This window comes from Aphis gossypii, chromosome 3, assembly GCF_020184175.1.
Source record: "Aphis gossypii isolate Hap1 chromosome 3, ASM2018417v2, whole genome shotgun sequence".
NCBI lineage: Eukaryota > Metazoa > Arthropoda > Insecta > Hemiptera > Aphididae > Aphis > Aphis gossypii.
The window spans coordinates 12,405,908-12,427,146 of NC_065532.1; the positions used below are offsets into that span (position 1 = coordinate 12,405,908).

Consider the following 21,239-nt stretch of genomic DNA (forward strand, 5'->3'; position numbering starts at 1 on the left):
TTACAATTATTTCGTTTAGGTATTGAAACAATAGATATAAATGATAGAGATATGAGGAATATAAATGACCGGCAAAGATTATAGTTGCCTATGCAGAGAAGTAAACACAAATACACACGTATTAGTCTTTTACGTATCTTCATATTTTTCTACCCTATCCTCTTCTATAGCTTTAAAAGTTGTTTATAAGTATTAGCAGTCAACTATCACTCAATTATTAAACCTTCCATTATACTTCTTAAACATGAAATGTTAACTTTATTAATTATAAAAATATTTACTATAAAAATAATCATACATAGGTACCAGTGCTAGGTACTAACTATGGATAATTTTAAAACAAATACTAGGTATATAATATATTATTATTATTTGATAATCATTATTTATTTAATTTTAATAGACAAAATACCACATGAATACATATTGGGATATTTAATACTACTATTGCAACATAATTAAATGGTTAAAATGTTAAATCATTGCACTATTACATTAAATATCCCAAAATCTAATCATCCAAGTTCCGGTTTAGAACAAGTTGCATTAATAATACTGTAATATACCTAGTAAGCCATCAATACTTTCTATTAATTATTCTATTTCAAATAAAGGTGATAAATAATTAAAACTATTAATAGCGATTTATTGTAATTATTTATATTAAAATGCAACAATAAATATTATTATAAAATTAATTATTTATAACTTATTATAACTTGCAACTTGAATATTATAGCTGCGGCAAATTTAAAATGAATTAGGTGCCAAAAGGAATTTCTAAAAAGGCAAAGTTTGTGAATTTACGTGTTTTACATGTTTAGAATACCTTGATATTTTTCTTATTCACTTGATATGTTTTACGATAATACTTTTGTATGACACTAATTGACTAATTTATTATGTTAAAATGTAAATCATTGTTCACACTCAACTAGTCGACTGTTACTACAATATTTTGTATAGGTATAATATATCTACATACACACAGCTTATTATTAAGTTATATGTATATATTTTTAACTTTAATTGTTATTAACCAATTCCCCACTATTATGATATTTTAAAGTGCTACGGTTTTTTATGTCATTTAAACTACTGTATTATTATAAAATGCTCAGTCTTTAATAATATGCTATTTATTTATCACGTGTATACTGAAGAGTATCTATATTTTATTATACGATGTATTAAGCCGAAATGATACAATTAAATTATGCTACTTTATCATCTAGAAATCAATTTCATATGTACTGAATTATTTTAATTATTTTGTTCGTTAATTTTTTTTTTAATATTATACAAATTTAAAATTGTACAGTTAAATATATTTTAGTAGGTACTTATCTGTATTTACTTGTTTACAATAATTATGCTTTATTCTAAGAAACAATAAAACCGACGAATCCTGATTTGACACAGCTAAACAGAACAGATTTATTCTCAAGAAATGAATTCTATTCAAAAAGGTTAGTAAATCACATTATTATAATTACATAATATAATAAACTACAAACATTAGTGTGCTTGCAGCTCAATAGTATGTATTATCATATCAATAAGTTAAAATATTCGTTTTAAAAATCATTAAATATAATTTATATTAATTTACAAGGAATATTTATACTACGTCAGTTATTTTGAACACAATATATATATATAATAACCATAACTCGTCAAAATTTTTTAGTTGAAATTTATTTACTTAAAATATTAATGAAATTTAAATTTCTAACTTTCGACTTAATTGAATGAAAATATTTACCTAATGCAATTTATTATAGATACTTTGTAATAAATAAAAATGTTTTTACTGCATTGATATTAGAATGGCCAATGGGTATAGTCAATTAGCATAACAATCGACCCTAAATATTTACAAGTGTAATTTGCACCAATATTTTTAAACTGCGTTTATAATTTGCACCAAAATCAAAATCAATTATTATAAGATAGGTACTATCGAAAAAATAATCGTATAAGTTTTGAAATTTGAGTATAATATATTGAGATATGAGAAGCTAAAGATATTTAATATTCCGTTTATAAATTCTGAGTGGTTATTTCACTCGCCTATTTAGTATTTACACCATTCTACGGTACGTCAGTATTGACTATAATACTTTATAATAATAATATAATATTATAATAAATTATTTTAGGTGAAAATATAATGTAGTATGCATTTGAGTACTATAAATTAAAAGTGTTGTCAATGAATGAAGTTATTGATATCAGTTTATTATTATAACGGTACAAAGCAACTTAAATTTGATTTGTTCGTTAATTTGTTTAGGAAGTCATTCGGTTATGTACCTATTTGTAAACTCGATAGTTTTGTGTAAGTATTTGTTTGAAAATCGGTGAGAACTTAAATAAAGTTGAAAATTTGAAGATGTGGATGATAAAATTCTGACTTAAATCTACTGTGAAACGATTCACAGATGTTCGTTGCAATCGTAAACATAATGATGATGCAACTGCCTAATGTGTGGTGGAAATAATGAATTATTGTCATTATGATCTTTCGAATTATATAAGTATTCGATAGTACCTAATTTATAATAATTAATTATCGATTTTTATGGGTCGCTGTAAATTGTGTCCCATTTCAAATTGTTTGTGTAAATTTGCAGCCTTGGTATTTTTTATACATACGCGACTTGGATACATTTTTGTACATATGTCTAGTGCCTACCTTAATATTTTTTATTCATACGTAAATTTTCATCAAATATTTCCAACGTTTTATTCCTTTTACTTTTCATAACGTCAATTTTTATTAAATTGAAAAAAATACACACTAGTAAACCGCAGAGCAGCGTAAAAACTCGTACGTAAGAGCTTCGATCAAATGCACACTGGCTAGTAATATTATGTAAGTGAGCATTTTATCTAAATCGATCAATATTATTATATTAAAGATTATATTTATATTTATCTTTAAATTGTACAGCCGACCAGAAATTGGGGTATCCCGGGATGCAATTTACTTAGGTGTGTTTTAAAAGTACATGGGCCGCAATTTACATTGTACATATATTATATACTGTGTCATATTTAGTATGACCTATTTTTTGGAACGCGACTTACGGACTCCGATTTTTATATTGATGCAAATTACAAACTCTCATTAGAACTAGGTATTTCGTAATGATTTAACATATAAAAAAAAATTATTATTATTTAATACTGATTTGAAAAAAAAAACACAAAATTTAATTTATTTTTTTCAATTAGCTATCGAACGAAATCGCTTTTCACAGTAATGCATACTCAAAGTTATAATGTAAATTCCAAAATATTCATAAAATGCAAACAGGCCAAAGATCTGTTAGATAAACCACGATTTTTGAATTAGACGTTTTTTTTCAATTTACTTCGCCTATACATAATACATATATAGGGCGATTCTTTCATAAAACCTTAAACCACATTCATTATTTCGAAATCTATATGAATGTTATTAAAATAACTACCAAAACTTTAAATATTTATGAGCTTATAATTCATAAACTAGTTTTATACCGATGAGTGATGATTATATTTGGGTGCGTATTTGCGGACCCTAACTGAGCTATGGCACTAATTCCCGAAATCGGTTAAATGTGGACATGTGGTGCACGTCTTCACTACGTCCCCAATAACTGATTTAGGGTATATTATTAAATATTCATGCATCAATCATATTTTAATTAAATTCATTTGATTTATACAACGTATACCTAATCTAATAGACATACTTAACTATATGTAAATACTTTATTAATCATTAAATAAAAATAATAATAATATTAACAATAAACATCGTAAAAAATAGGTAATAGGTATAATAAATTAATTAAAGATTAAGTATTACCTAATATTATAAAGTGGAATTTGGGTCATGGTTTTTTTAGATTTTGAAGTATAGAATTTTTGTCATGTACCTATACTAAGTTTAATATTATATTGGTAGTAATGTTATACGAAACAAATATATGACAGATGTAAATAGTACAAGCAATTTTTAGTTTCATTAGAGTTCAATGATATGATAATAAAAATCAAATAAATATGTTAATTGATGTCAAAAAAAATAATATACGAATAATTTATGTCAATAAAAATAAAATGGGAATATTCATTATTCATGTCATAATATAGATAAGTATAATACATAAATTAATAATTTGATTAATAAATCGAGATTTCCATGTATAGGTAGACTAGGTAGTCTATAATATGTGTAAAAGTTAAATGAGATAAGACGTTTGGTATTTTTCATCCAAGTTAAAATTATTTCAATTACCTACAATATTACGAGATGGCTACGATTTTATTTAATTATAATGTATACCCTAAATCAGTCAGTGAAAGTATTTATAATAAATTATAACGCGCGCGAGTCTGTCCCGGGCAGGTTCGGGCACTAAAACCAAAGCTCGTTAATCTGCAGGGAGGGATAGAATCTGTAATCTTTATTCGGTTCGATCAGTGGCGTAGCCAGGATGTTTTAGGGTTTCAAACCCTAAAAAGGGAGAACGTTATTACGGTTTATGATTTATACTGACGACACGTTTGTGCAAAAAGACAAAATTCCCCCCTCCCCTCACTGGTAATTTATTCTGGCTACGCCACTGGTTTCGACCAGTGCGGCTATATACCTACCATGATTATATGAAGACGGTGTATAATAATATAATAATTTAAAATCTCGTCGTTACTTTGTTTCATCCACCGCGGCGCGCCCGGCAGTCGACTCGCCCGGTATAGGGTGCAGGCACCTGCAGAGCCTGTTGCTGTTCCTGTGCGTGGTGAGCGGGTACCTGATCCGGGTGAACCTGTCCGTCACCATCGTGGCCATGAACCCCGTGATCAACTCGACGGACTACTTGAGGGAGCTGGCCGACCACGTGCCGATATTCGGTTGGACCAACTCGACGCGGTCGGTGTTGCTGAGCACGTTTTTCGTCGGCTACCTGCTGTCCAACTTCCCGGCGTCCGTGCTCGGGTGCCGGTTCAACAACAAGACGCTGCTGGCGTACAGCATGGCCGTCTCGTCGGTGTTGGCCATCGTCAGCCCGCAGTTGGTGTACGCGTACGGCGCCACGGCCCTGGTGGCCGTCCGGTTCGCGCAGGGCCTGTCGTCGGCGTTCATGTTCCCCATGGTGCACGGCATCATGTCCAAGTGGGCGCCGCCGCACGAGCGAGGCCAGCTGGTCGGGTTCATCGCCAGCGGCATACAGCTGGGCACCATGATCACGCTGGCCGTTTCCGGTGCGCTATGCGGAAGCTCGCTGGGCTGGCCGTCCGTCTACTACCTGAGCGGCGGCATCGGACTCTTGTGGACGGTCGTCTGGCTGCTGCTGGGCGCCGGCACGCTGTCCACGCACCGGTTCATCAGTCAGGCCGAGAAGGACTACATCAGAGGATCGCTCGCCAACACCGTCGACCACGACATACGGGTATGATCACGATATTATTATTATAATATATTTTTACGATTATGCAAATTATTGTGTTGTATACCTAATATATATATATTGTGCGGTGTATACGATGAAAACGACGAAACTCAACTTACCTACCGAAAAACCTCTGTGATGATATAAATATTAGGTTCCGCGGCACGACGTTTTAAAATACGCCGCATAATAATCCTAAAAATCCTCGATAGATATAATATAAACATAATAATATAACGACTATGGAATCCAGTCTTTTATTTTGAGGCAAGTTTTCGATAATAAATCAGAACTGGTTTGTATACTTTGGGGTCAAAAGTGAATATTTCCTCTGATACTTTTCAAACAATTGGAAAAACAGAAAAAAAGTTTTTAACAAAATAGGAAATTCTTTTTTGTTATAGTATAAAATCTAGTAACTAAACAAATTTAATTCTATGTACACAATTTTAATTTTTTTTTTTTTTTTATTTTAAGTAGAAAAATCTTGAAAATTGAGTACAAAGTGTCTTTCTTATATAGCAATTAAATAATATCGAAACAAACATTATCTAATCACATTGTTTTTTTCGTAAGTATTTGAGTTTCAAATTTTGAAGTGAATTATTTTTTAGTCATAGGGGTCTGAGAATATTTTTTCAATGACTTATAATTTAAATTTAATTATTTAACACATCCATTTTAGTGACCTACTCAACACCCGACTGACTTCCCCGGTCTTTATATAAGGGAGTAAACGTGTTAAAATTTATAAACAATGTCAAAAAAAACATCGATGTACATAGGATATGCAATAGAAACCATATATTATTAACTGTGAATTAAGTATTTTAATGTTAACAATTTTTTTTTCATTTTTATCATACAATATAGATTTTGTATGAGTTATAGAAAAAGTATTGATTGACATTAAATTATGCTCGCGTCGTTATATAATATAAAACATATTTTGAAAATGTTTATCATATTATAGCAGTATAATGCAGTATCTAGATAATACAAAAAAGAACTATAATAATACAAGATTTTAATTTTTTAAATTTCCTATGTATCGAAAATATGAATAGATATCTATTATTAAATAAATCTGTAACATTTTGTTATTATCAACCATCTTTTTAATAAAATAATCGTGCGAGTACATTTACTTTTAGTTTATGTTTAATTATATAAAATAACAAATACTTCGAATTTCTTATAGGATAAGACTTGTTAAATACATTTTAAACAACAGTTATAACTTATAAGTATAATATTGAGCTCTTGTTTGTTAATAAATATTTGTATATTAATCCTTCAAAAACGAATTAACAAGGGATCTATTAGGTATACAAATGTATTAAGTGTACCTATAATGTTTTAATTGATTAAAACGCCTTCACTAAATTAGGTACTTAATTAATTTTAAAATTGAATAATAATTTCGTCGGTGACGTTTTTTAATCATAGATAACGTTATCATATTGTAAAAATGTAATTCAATATTAAGTCTGGGATTTAGATTACTAGTTTTTAAACAAAACACACACCTATATACCCATTTGTGTATGAATAAAAAAAAAACAGTACATTAATAAGTACCAAAAACCAGCTTTTTTGTCATTTTCGGAAAATAAATTTAACTCCATAGCACATAATATAATATAATTAAGATACGCGTTTACGATTTTTTTCTAAATATTCTATAAGTACCTATGATAGATGTTAATAGTCTAAACACATCATAAAATCCATTAGTATCCTTCTGGACTTTTATAGTTATATGAATGATTATATATGCAAACATAGATCATAATTCACAGTTAATAAAACTATGCAAAGCAAATTGTCTTCAGTAAAAATAAAATTAGCAACATACAATTTTTAAAGATATATTTTATTATCATTTTATCTCAGTAAAATGTGTCATTATAAATGTTTGTATTTAATATCAATAAATAGATTATTTTAAAGTAGGTATAAGCATACATAGGTGCCTATAGATAAAATTTTAAGGGGAGGTTTTATAGGCAGAAATTGGGGGGGGATTAAAGGGACTAAGTCCCCTCCCAGAAGTTTAAGGAACAGCTACTCTAGTACAGTAGTACATATAGGTGTAATGAGGATATATTGTTCAGCCCCCCCCCCACAGTAATTTCATCAAATTTCCGCTTATGACCTCAAAATAATAAAAAACCTCGAATTTAAGCTAAATAAAAATGTTATGTCATTTTAACTCATAAATATAAAATATGTGTTATTATTTATAATATTTATATTTTTAATATTGCATGATAAAATAGAAAATAAACTATAATCAAATGAATTATTATTTGGTAAATAAAAACTAAACATTTCATCGTTTTATAATGTCAAAGTCATTAGGTAACAGTACCATGATAATATTTTCTAAATTATAAATTAATATTATTTTTCTAGGAGAGGGAAGTGCTATAATGGGCACCCATGTAAGTGTATATGACGTGTGTATGTAAGGTATATTATATTATATAGGTATATTTATTTTGGAACAATGTTCACAAGCACAAAACTTTTACATTTCTATAAATTATTTCATAAGTCGTGTTATAAATTATAATATATACATTATTTGTTTACTTAAATATTATAATAATTACAATGCTGTATTGAAATTATCTAAATCAAATTATATGACACAATATTACAATGGTACAATATGCCATAAATTAATTTGAAGATAGGTAACCTATAAACATTGTAAACATTTCGTAAACTACAATCCAATAATAATTAGATAGTAACAACCTTTTATTTTATTTTTTAATGTGATATTTATAATCAGACAGTATATTGATTTAATTTATATTTTATGGCTTTCATACACTAAAAGTAGAAAAACAATAGTTATCAGATAATAATAGTGAATAAAAGACAATAATGTCATCCAACGACAACATGATATGGACATATGGTTATCACTTACGAGTTAAGGTTTTTCGTATTGTCTTCTATTTCAAATTAATATTATTGCTTTATCATAATAATAAGTTTAATTAGGCTTAACATTTATTTAGTGTGGTATTACGTCTGATACTGCACAATAATGCAAAGTATGAATAATTCACAAGACTAAACAACTAAATGCCAATGACGCGATATAAATGATTGATACCTAACCTTCCAAATATGTATAAGATATTTTATTTCAATTTTTAATTATTTAACTGAAAATACTATTTTTTAATACATTTTATTAAAAGATGATTAGTTGAAACAAAAATCTAAAATGTTAACATCCCCCCTCCGGCCCTCCTTCATTTCGACAACTAGAGCTTTGAAATTGATGAATATTTAATAAACCATTCTACAAATCGAAAACACCGAAAAATAATTCTTGTATAGTTGTAAATTGCAATAACATTAATTAACAAAAAGTATATTCATCAAATAACCCATTTTACAAAATATACATTAAAATTATAATAAATATTAACCTGCAGATGTACTACAGAAGTATATACTTACATGGGCGTAGCTAGGATTTCAATCGGGGGGGGGGGGGGATTAAAACAAGATTATAAAAATGGCAATAATAATTATATAAAAAAAATTGTTTTAATTCGATTTGAGGCGCAAATTGAATACAGCAAGGGTGGGCAACAAGCAAGTATCCACCCCTGCCCCACCCTCGCTACGCTCATTTATACTTCTATCATTATTTAGAATATTTTAAATTTACGACTAAAAAATTTTGGTCGATATAATATACTTACTATTATGATATAAACAAGATAGTAGATAAAAATATTAAAACTACATAATATATAATATAATGTATGTTTTAAAAGTAAATTCTGGACTTAACTTCACTTTCAAAAAATCATTATGTATTTTTGATTATGTATATTTTTCTAATTTTCTATTATTATATGCAACTCTTTCTCTGTAAAACTTTATATACTTGTACATAACTACCGTAATTTTTATATACACTTAGTTATATTATATGTTTAAAGATTAAACACAATTTAATTTGTCTATGCCAAAATCATTATAAAACGAAAAATGTATTAATCTCGTATGTGATCAGTTGTCAGATACTCCGTGGAAGGCCATATTCACGTCGTTACCGGTGTGGGCCACTACCTTAGCGCACGTTGGTCATAACTGGGGTTTTTGGCTGTTGTTGACTGAGATGCCTACATTCATTCACACGGTGCTCAAATGCGATATTAAAGAAGACGGTATGCTTTCCTCATTACCATATCTCGCCATGTTCCTGCTCCAAATACCGGTCACCTTCACAGCCGACTTTCTGAATAAGCGAAAAATCACCACCCTCACCATGTCTAGAAAAATCTGGAACACAGTATCCATGTGGGGTGGTACCGTTGGCTTAATCGTATTAGGTTTCATCGAAGACACCCACTTGACGATTATCGTTTACGTGTTCATCGTAGCCATAGGGTGTTCATCGAACGCTGGGTTTAACATAAATCATATGGATCTATCACCCAACTACGCTGGGCTCCTAATGGGAATCACCAATACAGCTGCAGCTTCTGGAGGGATTATTGCCCCTCTGTTCGTCGGGCTCGTTGTTGACGATCAGGTATAAACAAACTCAAATTGTACTTACATTATATAATTATACAGCTTACTCAATATTTACATACTTATTTATATATAAGTTATAAATGGTATAATAAGATTGATTATCAAAACAATCCTACTACACTCTATATACATACTTATGTAGTTATGTATATTACAAGAATATATATAAACAGTTGTCAGTTTTATATATATATATATATAGAGGGAGAGAGGAAGATCTACTTAGTGTATACAGAAGAAAACTATTTTTTCTACTTTCATTTTTCGAATTTGACCGAACTGTATATAAATACATACTTATAATATATGATATATAAGTATGTATATAGAATGTAGTAGGATTGTTTTGATAATCAATCCTATTATGTGATTTATACCTTATGTTTATGTTGGTTTCCACATCAAATTATCGTTGTTATATTATTTTTTTAGTAAATTGTAATATTGAAAAATTAACTTTAATTATTATGTTAGACCTCAGTGGCGGAATGGCGAATCGTGTTCATCAGTGGTGCAATAGTGCTGTTCGTATGCAATTTGTTTTTTATTATATTTGGCTCAGCAAAAACTCAGCCTTGGAATTCAATGCACAAAAATGGTACAGTATTTTTTTAACAATTATTAAATACCTTAATATTAACTTAATGATTATTTTGATTTTATTAGTTCTTAAAATATTATAGATAAAATTCTCTTAAAATAACATTTAAAAATACAATCAAATACAAATGTATTTAAGTACCTATCTAGGTATACGTCGTATACATATCAATATATTGTATAAAAAATAAATTAATAACGAGTATACATAAAAATAACTATTGTTATATAAGATGAATTGTATTTTTAAATAATTATAGTTAGGTACCTATGCGTGCATTTTAAAATATTATTAATAAACTAAATGTATATTATATGTTTTAGATGATCTAAAAATGGATAATACTAAACAAGATATTGAAATTGTTGGATAACATTTTACATGTATATCATATGAAATGCGCCATAATACATAAATTATTATGTATGTATGATTATTGATTACATTACATTGTCTATATAATATTTATTATGATCACATCACCATATTGTTGGTACTTACTGTTATGATTTACAAAATTTAAATTACTACAATAATATCAATATAACATGTACCTAATTGTAAATTTATTATTTAAAACTCATTTTATTTTATTTTGTCCATAATTTGAAGTTTGAAAACTTTGATAAATACCAATAATTGTTATTTTTACAATCAACGTTTAAGTAAATTACATTTTTCAACTTCATCTTGTATGTTTTATTATGAATGGTTAGTGACTATTTACCTACTTCTACTTTTAGTTTAAATCATACATAGTTATATAGAATCGTAAAACGAAACGCTATTTAAGGCATAAATGTAAACAACTAGACAAATATTGTCGGAAAACACAACTCAAGATGAAGAGTACATATTATTTTGTTTAAGTTTCGAGAGCTTTTAGATACTCGTTTACGGTTTCGAGTGTTAGGATAAGTATGTACCTACTTTTTCAACTTACATGAATTAATTATATCATAAAACAATTGCCATGACGTGAACATACGTACAAAAAATATTGATTATTTATGCAGAAATGATTGACACTAATATGTACACTATTATTATAGGTATAGGTACTTCCGGAATTCAGAGAAATTTAATTTTATATCTGTGATGGTAGTCTAAGCCGTCTAAGGAATTGAAGGATTATAATTTACATATATTCCTTGAATTGTTTACACGGGTTCATGGTCATGAAGTGGTGTAATTAATTTTATGATGGGGTTTTATTTGTTCTTGTTCTTTATCAGTCATTACTGTTGGGTGATGTTTGTAAATTTATTAGTTTACAACCAATGGTGAAACCTAATATAATAATTAATAAAACTTAACCAATATAAAAAAGCAAAGCAGGATTTATAAAAGATATTTTTTATATAATTAAAAACTAGATGTAATAACATAAGTTAAGCTTTAAGAGGCATCTGGAATTAACACATCCTAAAAATCTATAATACGACTATACTTATGTGTAGGTATCGAAAAGATATGAATCATAATCTCTAAAAGAAGCACAGCAGATACATTGCAATTTTCTTTAACTTATTCTTTAAAGTATTAAAGTTATTGAATTATTGCCACATTGACTTTTGATTTATAAATATAGAAAATAACCATCATTTTTCATTTTCTTTATAATTATACTTTACCTACGTTTATACTAAACGACAACAGCTTTTTTTTTCTTCAAATTATATGTATTATTATCAAGGCCGTAACTGGAGGGGGTAAATGGGTCCGGACCCCCCCCCCCCGAAAATTTTAAAAGTAGAAATATTTAACGTTAATTATAGATAAAAATGATAAGTGTTTAGTATCTAGATATTTAAAAAAAATTGGACCCCCCCCCCCCGAATTTTTTTTTCAGTTGCAGCCTTTATTATTACAATGTTTTTGAACCCTGTATATATAAAAGTTTAATTGGTATAGGAATATAGGTATGTAACTTATCTTATTATAGCAATAACTAATAAATATATAGATTATAGGTTAAGTTAGTTTAAAAATACACACTTATTGTTTTAATACTTGTTAAAATAAACGTTTATTTAATATTATCATGTGCTTCAATTAATTATATTTTTTGAACAATGTTAGGTAAGTATCTTATAAATATTTAAAAGATCAACAAACGTCTTGGTTAAATATTTCAGTGACTAAAAGAAACTAGCTAATTTTATATTAAAGTTCTTAAATCCAAAATACAATTATAATTCACAATTCAATAAATTATATATTTTTAATTAAAAATTAGTGTTTTATTTTATTTACCTTGTGGTTTTATTAATGGCGGGACGTATATAGCAGGTACTGTTAGTGCTGGTAGATTGACCAAGTCAATGAATATTCGATATGAATCACTGAAATTAAAAATTTAACTAAACATTTAATAAATTAATAGTAAGCTTATGGTACATTTTAAATTATTTATTAATTGATAAAATGAATATAATTTTTACGCAAGATGATATTAGTGTTTTAAGTCTTATTTTTTTATAATCATAGTAGTTATAGTAAATATTAAAATATCATAATTTAATTTATAAATAATTAACTAAATAAATATTTAATAAACTATATGGTTAGGTAACGTGTATATAACAACTAGCTCATAATTATTATAAATATTAAATAAGTTGTTTAAGTACATTTTTAGAAAACATTTCAAGTAATCATTGTATCAACGATTATTGAGAGTAAAAAATGAAACTATACTTACTTATTAGTTATTTCAATGTATATTTTTTTCTTTTAAGTCCCACGTGGACGGAACCTTTATTTATTTTTTATTTTAAATAAAAATTTATTACTATAAACTTCAAATTTAACCATATACTTATTTTTGTATTTTCAAATAATGATTTAATTTTCTAAATAATTTAGATTTTCATGTAACATTAATAGATATTTTAACATTCCCATATTTAAATCATTTTTTTAATTTATATATGATAATTACCTATTTTTTTTAAGTCTAATGTCTTGAAAATTTAACACAACGTTCTTCTTAAATTATTCTTGTAAAATTTTATCGAAAATACATATCGTCACAATTTATTTATAAGCTTTGGGAGTTCAAATTAATGAATATGTAGATACTTATTACATGACATGGATACCTAATATGTATAAATATGTATGCTTACCATAATGTAGATCTTAAATATTCTGAACCAGTAGTACCGCCCGTGCCAGAACTATAGGATCCAATCATCTTATGTACCATAACGAAATGACTGTCTATAAAATAACTTGAAATTAAATTTGACTGTCGTAAAAAAATATTTCTAAATTATCATATTATATATTATAGAACATTCAATAAGCACTTATCAATTATTATATAAAATATTAACAATTACCAATTACCAATCCATAAAATAATTCAATAATTATTATTACATTTCATTAACAATTAATGCTTTTTTTTTTTTACTTTGTTAATAATAGTATAAATTGTACCATGTAAAATGTATGTAAATCAAATCCGAAGTATAATAATAACTTTTTTTCAAGTTTGAAACCAACGGCGCCGTGGGAACTGCTTTCGCATTACTTCCACGACGCAGTATAATTATACCTATCTTATATTATAAATTATAATATGTATGGATACATACAGGTAATTATTATATTTCTATACATTTAAATTTGAAACATTATTATAATTAGTACAATATTTACATCTCCATTTTGATAAAAGCGTATCGATATCCACCAATGATTCTAATATTTTGTTGGCCAATGTATACCCTTTTTCGTCTCTATACGCATAAACTATTATGGCGCCCTTTAACGCCATATGAGAAAACTTTCGATTCCCCTGGTCGACTAAGCGTTTGTGCTGATCACATTTAAACACAGTATCCATAAGCTTACGGCGTTTCTCCAGGCAAGATATATCAGACTAAATTAAATTAATAATAAGTAAATTTATTGAATGTTTAAATTATCTAATTTATAAATTCACATATACAAACACATTAAAATAATAAACTACATTAATAGTAAATAATTATATAATAGCTACCTAGTTTTAATATACATAATATAATGCCTAAAATTCTAGTAGGTAAATGTACTTGAGGATGCCACACATCACATCATTTTTTTGTACAAAAAACGTATCACGCTGGAAATACCTACATAATAAATACATAAGTCTTTATTATGCCGGTAATTATTAACTATTAATAGAATTATCAATAAAAAAAACTAACAATAAGATAAAATTCATTTTTCAGTCACTTCAATATCAAATGCATTGTTTTAATAATTTTATTGGGCAATAAATAACTAATAATAATTCAAGTATAATAACGGTGAATATTTTAACGTATGTCATTAATTGCAATATCGACTTTTAAAAAAGTTCATAAAGAATGGGTCATGCATACTCGACTAAAAAAGTATGCAAAGTGCAAAAAGTATGTAAATGTGAATTATATCACCATCATTAATTGTTATCGAAAACAAGAATACAACCGTAAACATTTGTAAATTATATTTTTTTTTTCAAAGTATAAAAACATTTTAAAAATAATTATAAAATTAAATCCAAACGAATAAGAATTCATTAACCCATTAATTTTCTTTCAATAAACAGTTCTAAATAAATTGTTAGGTACTGAAGGGGTAAAACACGATTGCATAGGTACGTTAGTTATCGATGATACCTTTTTAAGCTACAAGTTTTATACGAATTTATTATAAAGCGTTGTAGCCAATTTTCATAGCACTATACCAGTATATTATACTATACGACTAAACGAGTGAACTAAATATAATTTATAAATACTTTGTGTTTTTTTCATAACCATTAAGCTTTTATTATTTACATTTATTAGATACATAATGTCAATAATATACCAGATGCAAAAAAATTTCGTTATTTCTGATATATTATATTATAGGATATTTTCTGGTTTTCAGTTCGTTGTTGGTCACACGTGCATGTATATTATACATCGAAGTTAATTAATATGGTAAACGTAATTAAACTTATAAAAATCCCAAAAAGGAAAACAGTTAGTTCTTTTAAATAATAATAACTACTATTAAGTATAGTTAATTGTCATGTAAGAATACATTAAGAAGGAATACATAAATACCTTTGTACAGTAAAAACGTAATACACAAGTATAATTACTAACACTTATGAAACTTCAATTGTAAGTATTATTGATGAGCACATAGGTGTAAACTAAAAGGGGCAACTGCTCCCCTAAAAAAATTAACAGGGAAATTTATACCCCCTTGATATTTTATAAATTTATTTTTTAAATATTATCAAAAAAGCATTTTAGATTTGAAAGAATAATTTTTTTAGAAAGCTGAAAAATATAAGTAATATTTTTAAAAGATTAATTATAGATATATACATGAATTGATTAATCAAAATGTATTTATTAGGTATATTTAGTCTCTAAATATCTTTAGGTATGTGGTAGATCGACATAAAATGTCCCAAGTTACACATACGGGTGAACCTAATTCTAATGTAAAAATAGAACGACAAATATTTCAGAAAAATTGTAAAAAATAAGCAAAGGTTTACATTTTAACGCGACCTATATATTCAAAAGAACAAATAAATAATGTAATTATTATAATTTCGAAATGAAAGACATTACTTTAATTCGAAAAATTATGTATGATGAGAAAGACAATCGTACATTCGTATCCACTATTTCTAAATTCTCTAAATGATCCTACAAGTTCAGAATATGAAAAATAATTTGTTATCGATTTTAATAAAATTATACTTATTCATGAATTATTTTACTATAATTTATTCCTGCTTATTATATTTTATTATTTTATATTAATTACTATATAACTGTATGTATATTGGATATTTATTGAGTATATGGTTAAATTAATAAATTTAAGAACTACGTTGCATATAATTTCATACGCAATTGTGTTTTTTTTTCTTAAAGATATTTTTTAACCCTTCTACAAACATATTATGCAATATCGTTGCCAAAAAGGACAAACGTACGCAATCGTATTTTATCCTAAAATAAATATTAAGTAGGTACCTATACCAACTACTTGTGTTTTAATAAAAACTAATAATAATAAAATATTAGGAAAAATTTATGATTGATAGTTTAAATGTAGTAATATAGAACCACGCTTTTTGTAGTTCAAATAACCTATTTAAAATATTTACATTTATATTTTTGTATTATTATTAAAACATACCTCAGTAGATCTTTCTAACCAATGATCTGCAGCTCTTCGATATTGGTCCCACACAATATTATCTTTTAACGTAGGGATAGATTCGAGCCAATGGCAAACCAAAGAGAATAAGGTAGGTTCAGCCGAGGCCCGTTCGAGTTCATCATATTTCTTACCATTAAAGCAATCAGTGTACGATTTACAGCAATTGACACGGTTTTCCTTAACATTTGGATAAAATAATAATATATTATTGATAATTAAAAAAAATATATTTTAAGATATTACAAGTTAAAGCTATTAGTATACTAGTGTTCAAAATGAAAAATTAATAAAAGTCGATGAACTCTTAAACTTGAAAAAATTGGCTTGAATAAATTTTAAAAAAAACTAACTATTTTTATACTTCCAAAAAAAAAAAACATTTACCAGCTATCAATACATACAATTAAAATAAACTAGTTAATCAATAACCAATGATTAAGAGTAGGTACAATAAATATGAATCTCGTGTATTTGAGTATAGTTTTAGACAGGAAATTGGATCTATAGTGACTAGTGAATAGTTTGGAAGTAAAATTTTCGTAGTAATCAGGAAAAACTAAATAAAACTTATTGAAAAAGGAATCATCATTTTGACAAAATTTTTAAATATTTAGACTTTCTTGTAATGCAAATCAATGTAAAATCTTAAGCCACATTCATTTTTTTTTCAAAGTCTCGAAAATTTGACAATTATTTTAAAGTTAAAAAGTCATTTAACTCTTAACTTCAATATCTAAAATTCCAAACACAAAATAATTTGAATTAAATAACATTTTGTTTTTTCTAGCATGAAAATGTTTTAAAGATGTCTTTTGAAAATCGAGTAAAATAAAATGTTTTTGTTGAATAGTAAACTTTAAACAGTAAAAATGAACATAATTATAATTTGTTAGGTAAGTAAAATTTTATTATTGTACATTGACAGATATAAGTAAACTTCATATTAATGTAAGATAATAAATAAGAGAAAACATAGTTTCTCTGACAGTTAACGTACCTATTATTATTATCGGATTATTATTCATAAGAAGGAAATTGCAATACGCTAATGAATCAATCATACCTATCTAGTATGTAGTATTCTCTAGATTCTAGAAAATAAATATACTTTGTGACTATCAAATTTAGGTAGTTTTCAAATCATACCTACTTTTGAAAAATAGATTTTATTAAGAAAAAAATGGAAATACTAACAAATCGTATGATATTATAATACAACATTTAGTCTTAAAATGTTATAAGATGTAAATATATCATAATATAGTATTGTATATATTTATATGTAATAATTCATTCGATTTATTAGTTACTTCTTAAAAAGTGTAAATAGTAAAATGTTTACCTTTTTTAATCCTAATTTGCTTTCAATCATTCGGAATTGAAGACTCTGGAACCCTGATGCTGGTTTTAGATAATCACGAAATTCAGCAAAATCGTAAGGAGTCATGGTTTCCAAAACTCCAAAATGTTCTAGTAGTAACTTAATCAAAAAAAAACATTGATCACATTATAAATCATACTAACACGTGTATGGATGTTCAATATAATTATATAACTAAGTACTTTAAAACGTTGACATTTGAACTGTTTAAATATGGAAAACCTTATAAGTGTATTTTATAAAATGATCCGTATTGTAACATAATACTATAGATTATTCATCATTAACATATTAAATTCTTATAATTAAATATATCAAATAAAATGATAAATATTAAAATATTTACATATCATCCAGGCTACTTATAGATACATAGATGTATGCTAGTATATTCATATTAATATTAGAATTTTATCGAAATTTCAGATTACCATTATATTATTACTTTAAAATGTATGTGCTTTGAAAATTCAAATAAATGAAAGAACCCAATCTGATTCTATTTGAAGTATATAAAATAAAAAAACAACTTTTTTAAATACGTAATAATTTAAATACTCCGACCAAATTTTATGTGATATAATGATAAATATATTATCCATTCAACTATAATATAGTAATTAATAATATTGTTGTATGTATGCTTTTTTTCAAAACAAAATTGATTTTACATTTTTAATTTACCGATAAATTATATTTTCATTAATCATTAATCAAATTATATTTGTGTTTAATATTTCTTGTTTAAATATGATAATAGAATACTGAATATGAAAGTCTAGTAATTTATAATTCAATGGATGTAAATTATAAATATTTAATCATCAGGATATAGGTAAAACGTAAGTAAAAAATTTCTTTTACAGATATTTATACAAGCTTACCTTGATAATAGATGAAATCCTACCTAAACGCTTTAAAATGTTGAACATTTCCTGCTCATTGTTCTAAAAAAAATAGTTAATTAATTTAATTAACATTTAATATATTTTATTTTTTGTAATGGAAAAAAAACATTAAGGTTATAGACAAACAAAGTGTTATACTTACCCAAAGATTACCAGATAATAATTTACAAACAATATCCATTTCGAATAAAATCTGCTTAAACCACAACTCGTAAGCTGAAATAGTAAAATTATTACGAAATAAAATAATGAGTTAAAAAAGTAACTGATTAAATTATTATTTTTGAAAAAAAAAACAAGTATTAATATAATAATTTTTTAACGATAATAATATATACTTTTAATCTTTTAATTTTTATTATTGGAATATTTTCTGTAATTTTTTTTTTTTTGTAAAAAATTTAAGTTTAGACTATGGGGGGTAGTAGTAAATATAGGTACAGTATATTATGGGTTGTGTTAAGAATTTAATTATTCCAATTTTTACTAAGTATGATAAGTTTATCATTATTAATAATATCATATATACCTAAGTAATACATATAGATTATAGAATATAAACCAAATTGATTCAATATAGGTACCTCTGTCTATACCTACTACTCAACACGACTCAAAAATAAACTTGAAAATTTGTAATTAATTATTACTTAATCTACACGTTAGAAATCTAATTTATATGTATGAGAAAACTCAGAAATTTATTCTGCTTTAAACTATGAAATCAAAAATGTAAGTACTAAGCTGTCATTCATAAAAATAAAAAAGAATAGAAAAAAACAACTAATTTAAAAATTGCCATCTACAATAACTTTAAATCATGTAAAAATGACATTTTCAAAAACTTAAATATTTTTTCTTACTTATAATCTATATTGGGAAATTTATCTCAGAAAATAATTATAATAAATCAGTAAAATCCACAAAATTATAAACTGTTTTTGAATTAAACGAAAAAAAAATAATGTACCAAAGAATTAAAATTAACAAATTATACTTCATACCAATAAGTAATAATTATATTTTTCAAGATTTTTTAATTTTAAATATCAACAAAATAATCACAACTATATTTATTAAATTATATTGTGTTTTACTGTTTTGATTAGTGACGTTTATATTGAAAAAATAAACTATTATAAATAATAGTGTTTATTTTAAGCCTTGATTACCTTGATGAGTAACTATGAAGAGATGCTCGTCGTAAGACACCTTACCATTTTGCATGCTTAACATAGTCTGAGAATCTAATAGTTTGTCAAGTTGTAGATAATCTGCATAGCTATTTGATGCCATAACATTTTGTTTACATCTTTTACTGAGACAATAATAATACCGCAAACAAATTAGTTTTGAATGAAACAAAATACTAATAACACACTTACTTATTTTGTTGATCATTGATTCTATCTTTACCATTGATACAATTCATTTTTCGATAAACTTGTTTGATTATATTTAAAAAAAAAAAAACGAACAGTAGCTGCTGGTATATACCTAGGTATATATTTAATGTGACCGGCGTATACCTATATATTATCCGTTTAAATTGTTTTATATACAATATTGACCAAGGACTTATGATATGTCTTTATAATGAAAATTAAGCAATGTATGAACTAAATGACGTGCTGTTTACTGATTAATAGAATGCATGTAAGGTTTACTCGATTTAGCAGTCAAATATGTAATACAGTATCATGTGTGGCGAAAACCTACAGCAGGGGCAAAGCTTATAGCAAAAGCGTCAAAGTAGGTAATCTAATATCTTTTTCAAGGTAATCGTTAGAGTTACGCATAAAAGTCTGAAGGATTGTATTATCCTGCTATACCATATTATTGTTATATAATAGGTTCATAGGCCTTCATTATAATTGTGTACATAGTTTACATAAGAACTTATTACGTATAGTTAACCATTTTGTGATCAGACATAGGTAGGTATGCATTTCAAAAACATTAATATCAATATGTCAAAATAATTATGCACATGTACAACTTATGATACAAGCTGTATGTCTGTATTAAATATCTATTTTAGATTCTGAATAGAGCAATGAATGTATTAGATTCACAATAAAGTGCGTTTCGTTTTAATTAGTAAT

At 26.2% G+C, this 21,239-nt stretch overlaps 2 protein-coding genes across 2 annotated transcripts; one reads left to right on the top strand and one right to left on the bottom strand.

The window, feature by feature from the left end:
- The first annotated feature begins 1,137 nt into the window (after nt 1–1,137).
- Nucleotides 1,138–11,314, top strand: LOC114123288 (putative inorganic phosphate cotransporter). The gene is made up of 5 exons (XM_027986207.2): nt 1,138–1,469; nt 4,738–5,447; nt 9,499–10,020; nt 10,500–10,623; nt 10,950–11,314. The coding sequence occupies exons 1-5, from the start codon at nt 1,451–1,453 to the stop codon at nt 10,997–10,999; spliced, it is 1,425 nt and encodes a 474-aa protein (XP_027842008.2). The 5' UTR covers nt 1,138–1,450; the 3' UTR covers nt 11,000–11,314.
- Nucleotides 11,315–12,768: 1,454 nt separating this feature from the next.
- On the bottom strand, nt 12,769–20,979 carry LOC114123509 (tryptophan 2,3-dioxygenase). Its single transcript, XM_027986518.2, has 9 exons — nt 20,520–20,979; nt 20,307–20,452; nt 19,277–19,350; nt 19,111–19,173; nt 18,188–18,325; nt 16,822–17,022; nt 14,296–14,518; nt 13,758–13,851; nt 12,769–12,971 (listed from the first exon to the last, which is right to left on the bottom strand). The coding sequence occupies exons 1-9, from the start codon at nt 20,564–20,566 to the stop codon at nt 12,875–12,877; spliced, it is 1,083 nt and encodes a 360-aa protein (XP_027842319.1). The 5' UTR covers nt 20,567–20,979; the 3' UTR covers nt 12,769–12,874.
- Nucleotides 20,980–21,239: the final 260 nt, after the last annotated feature.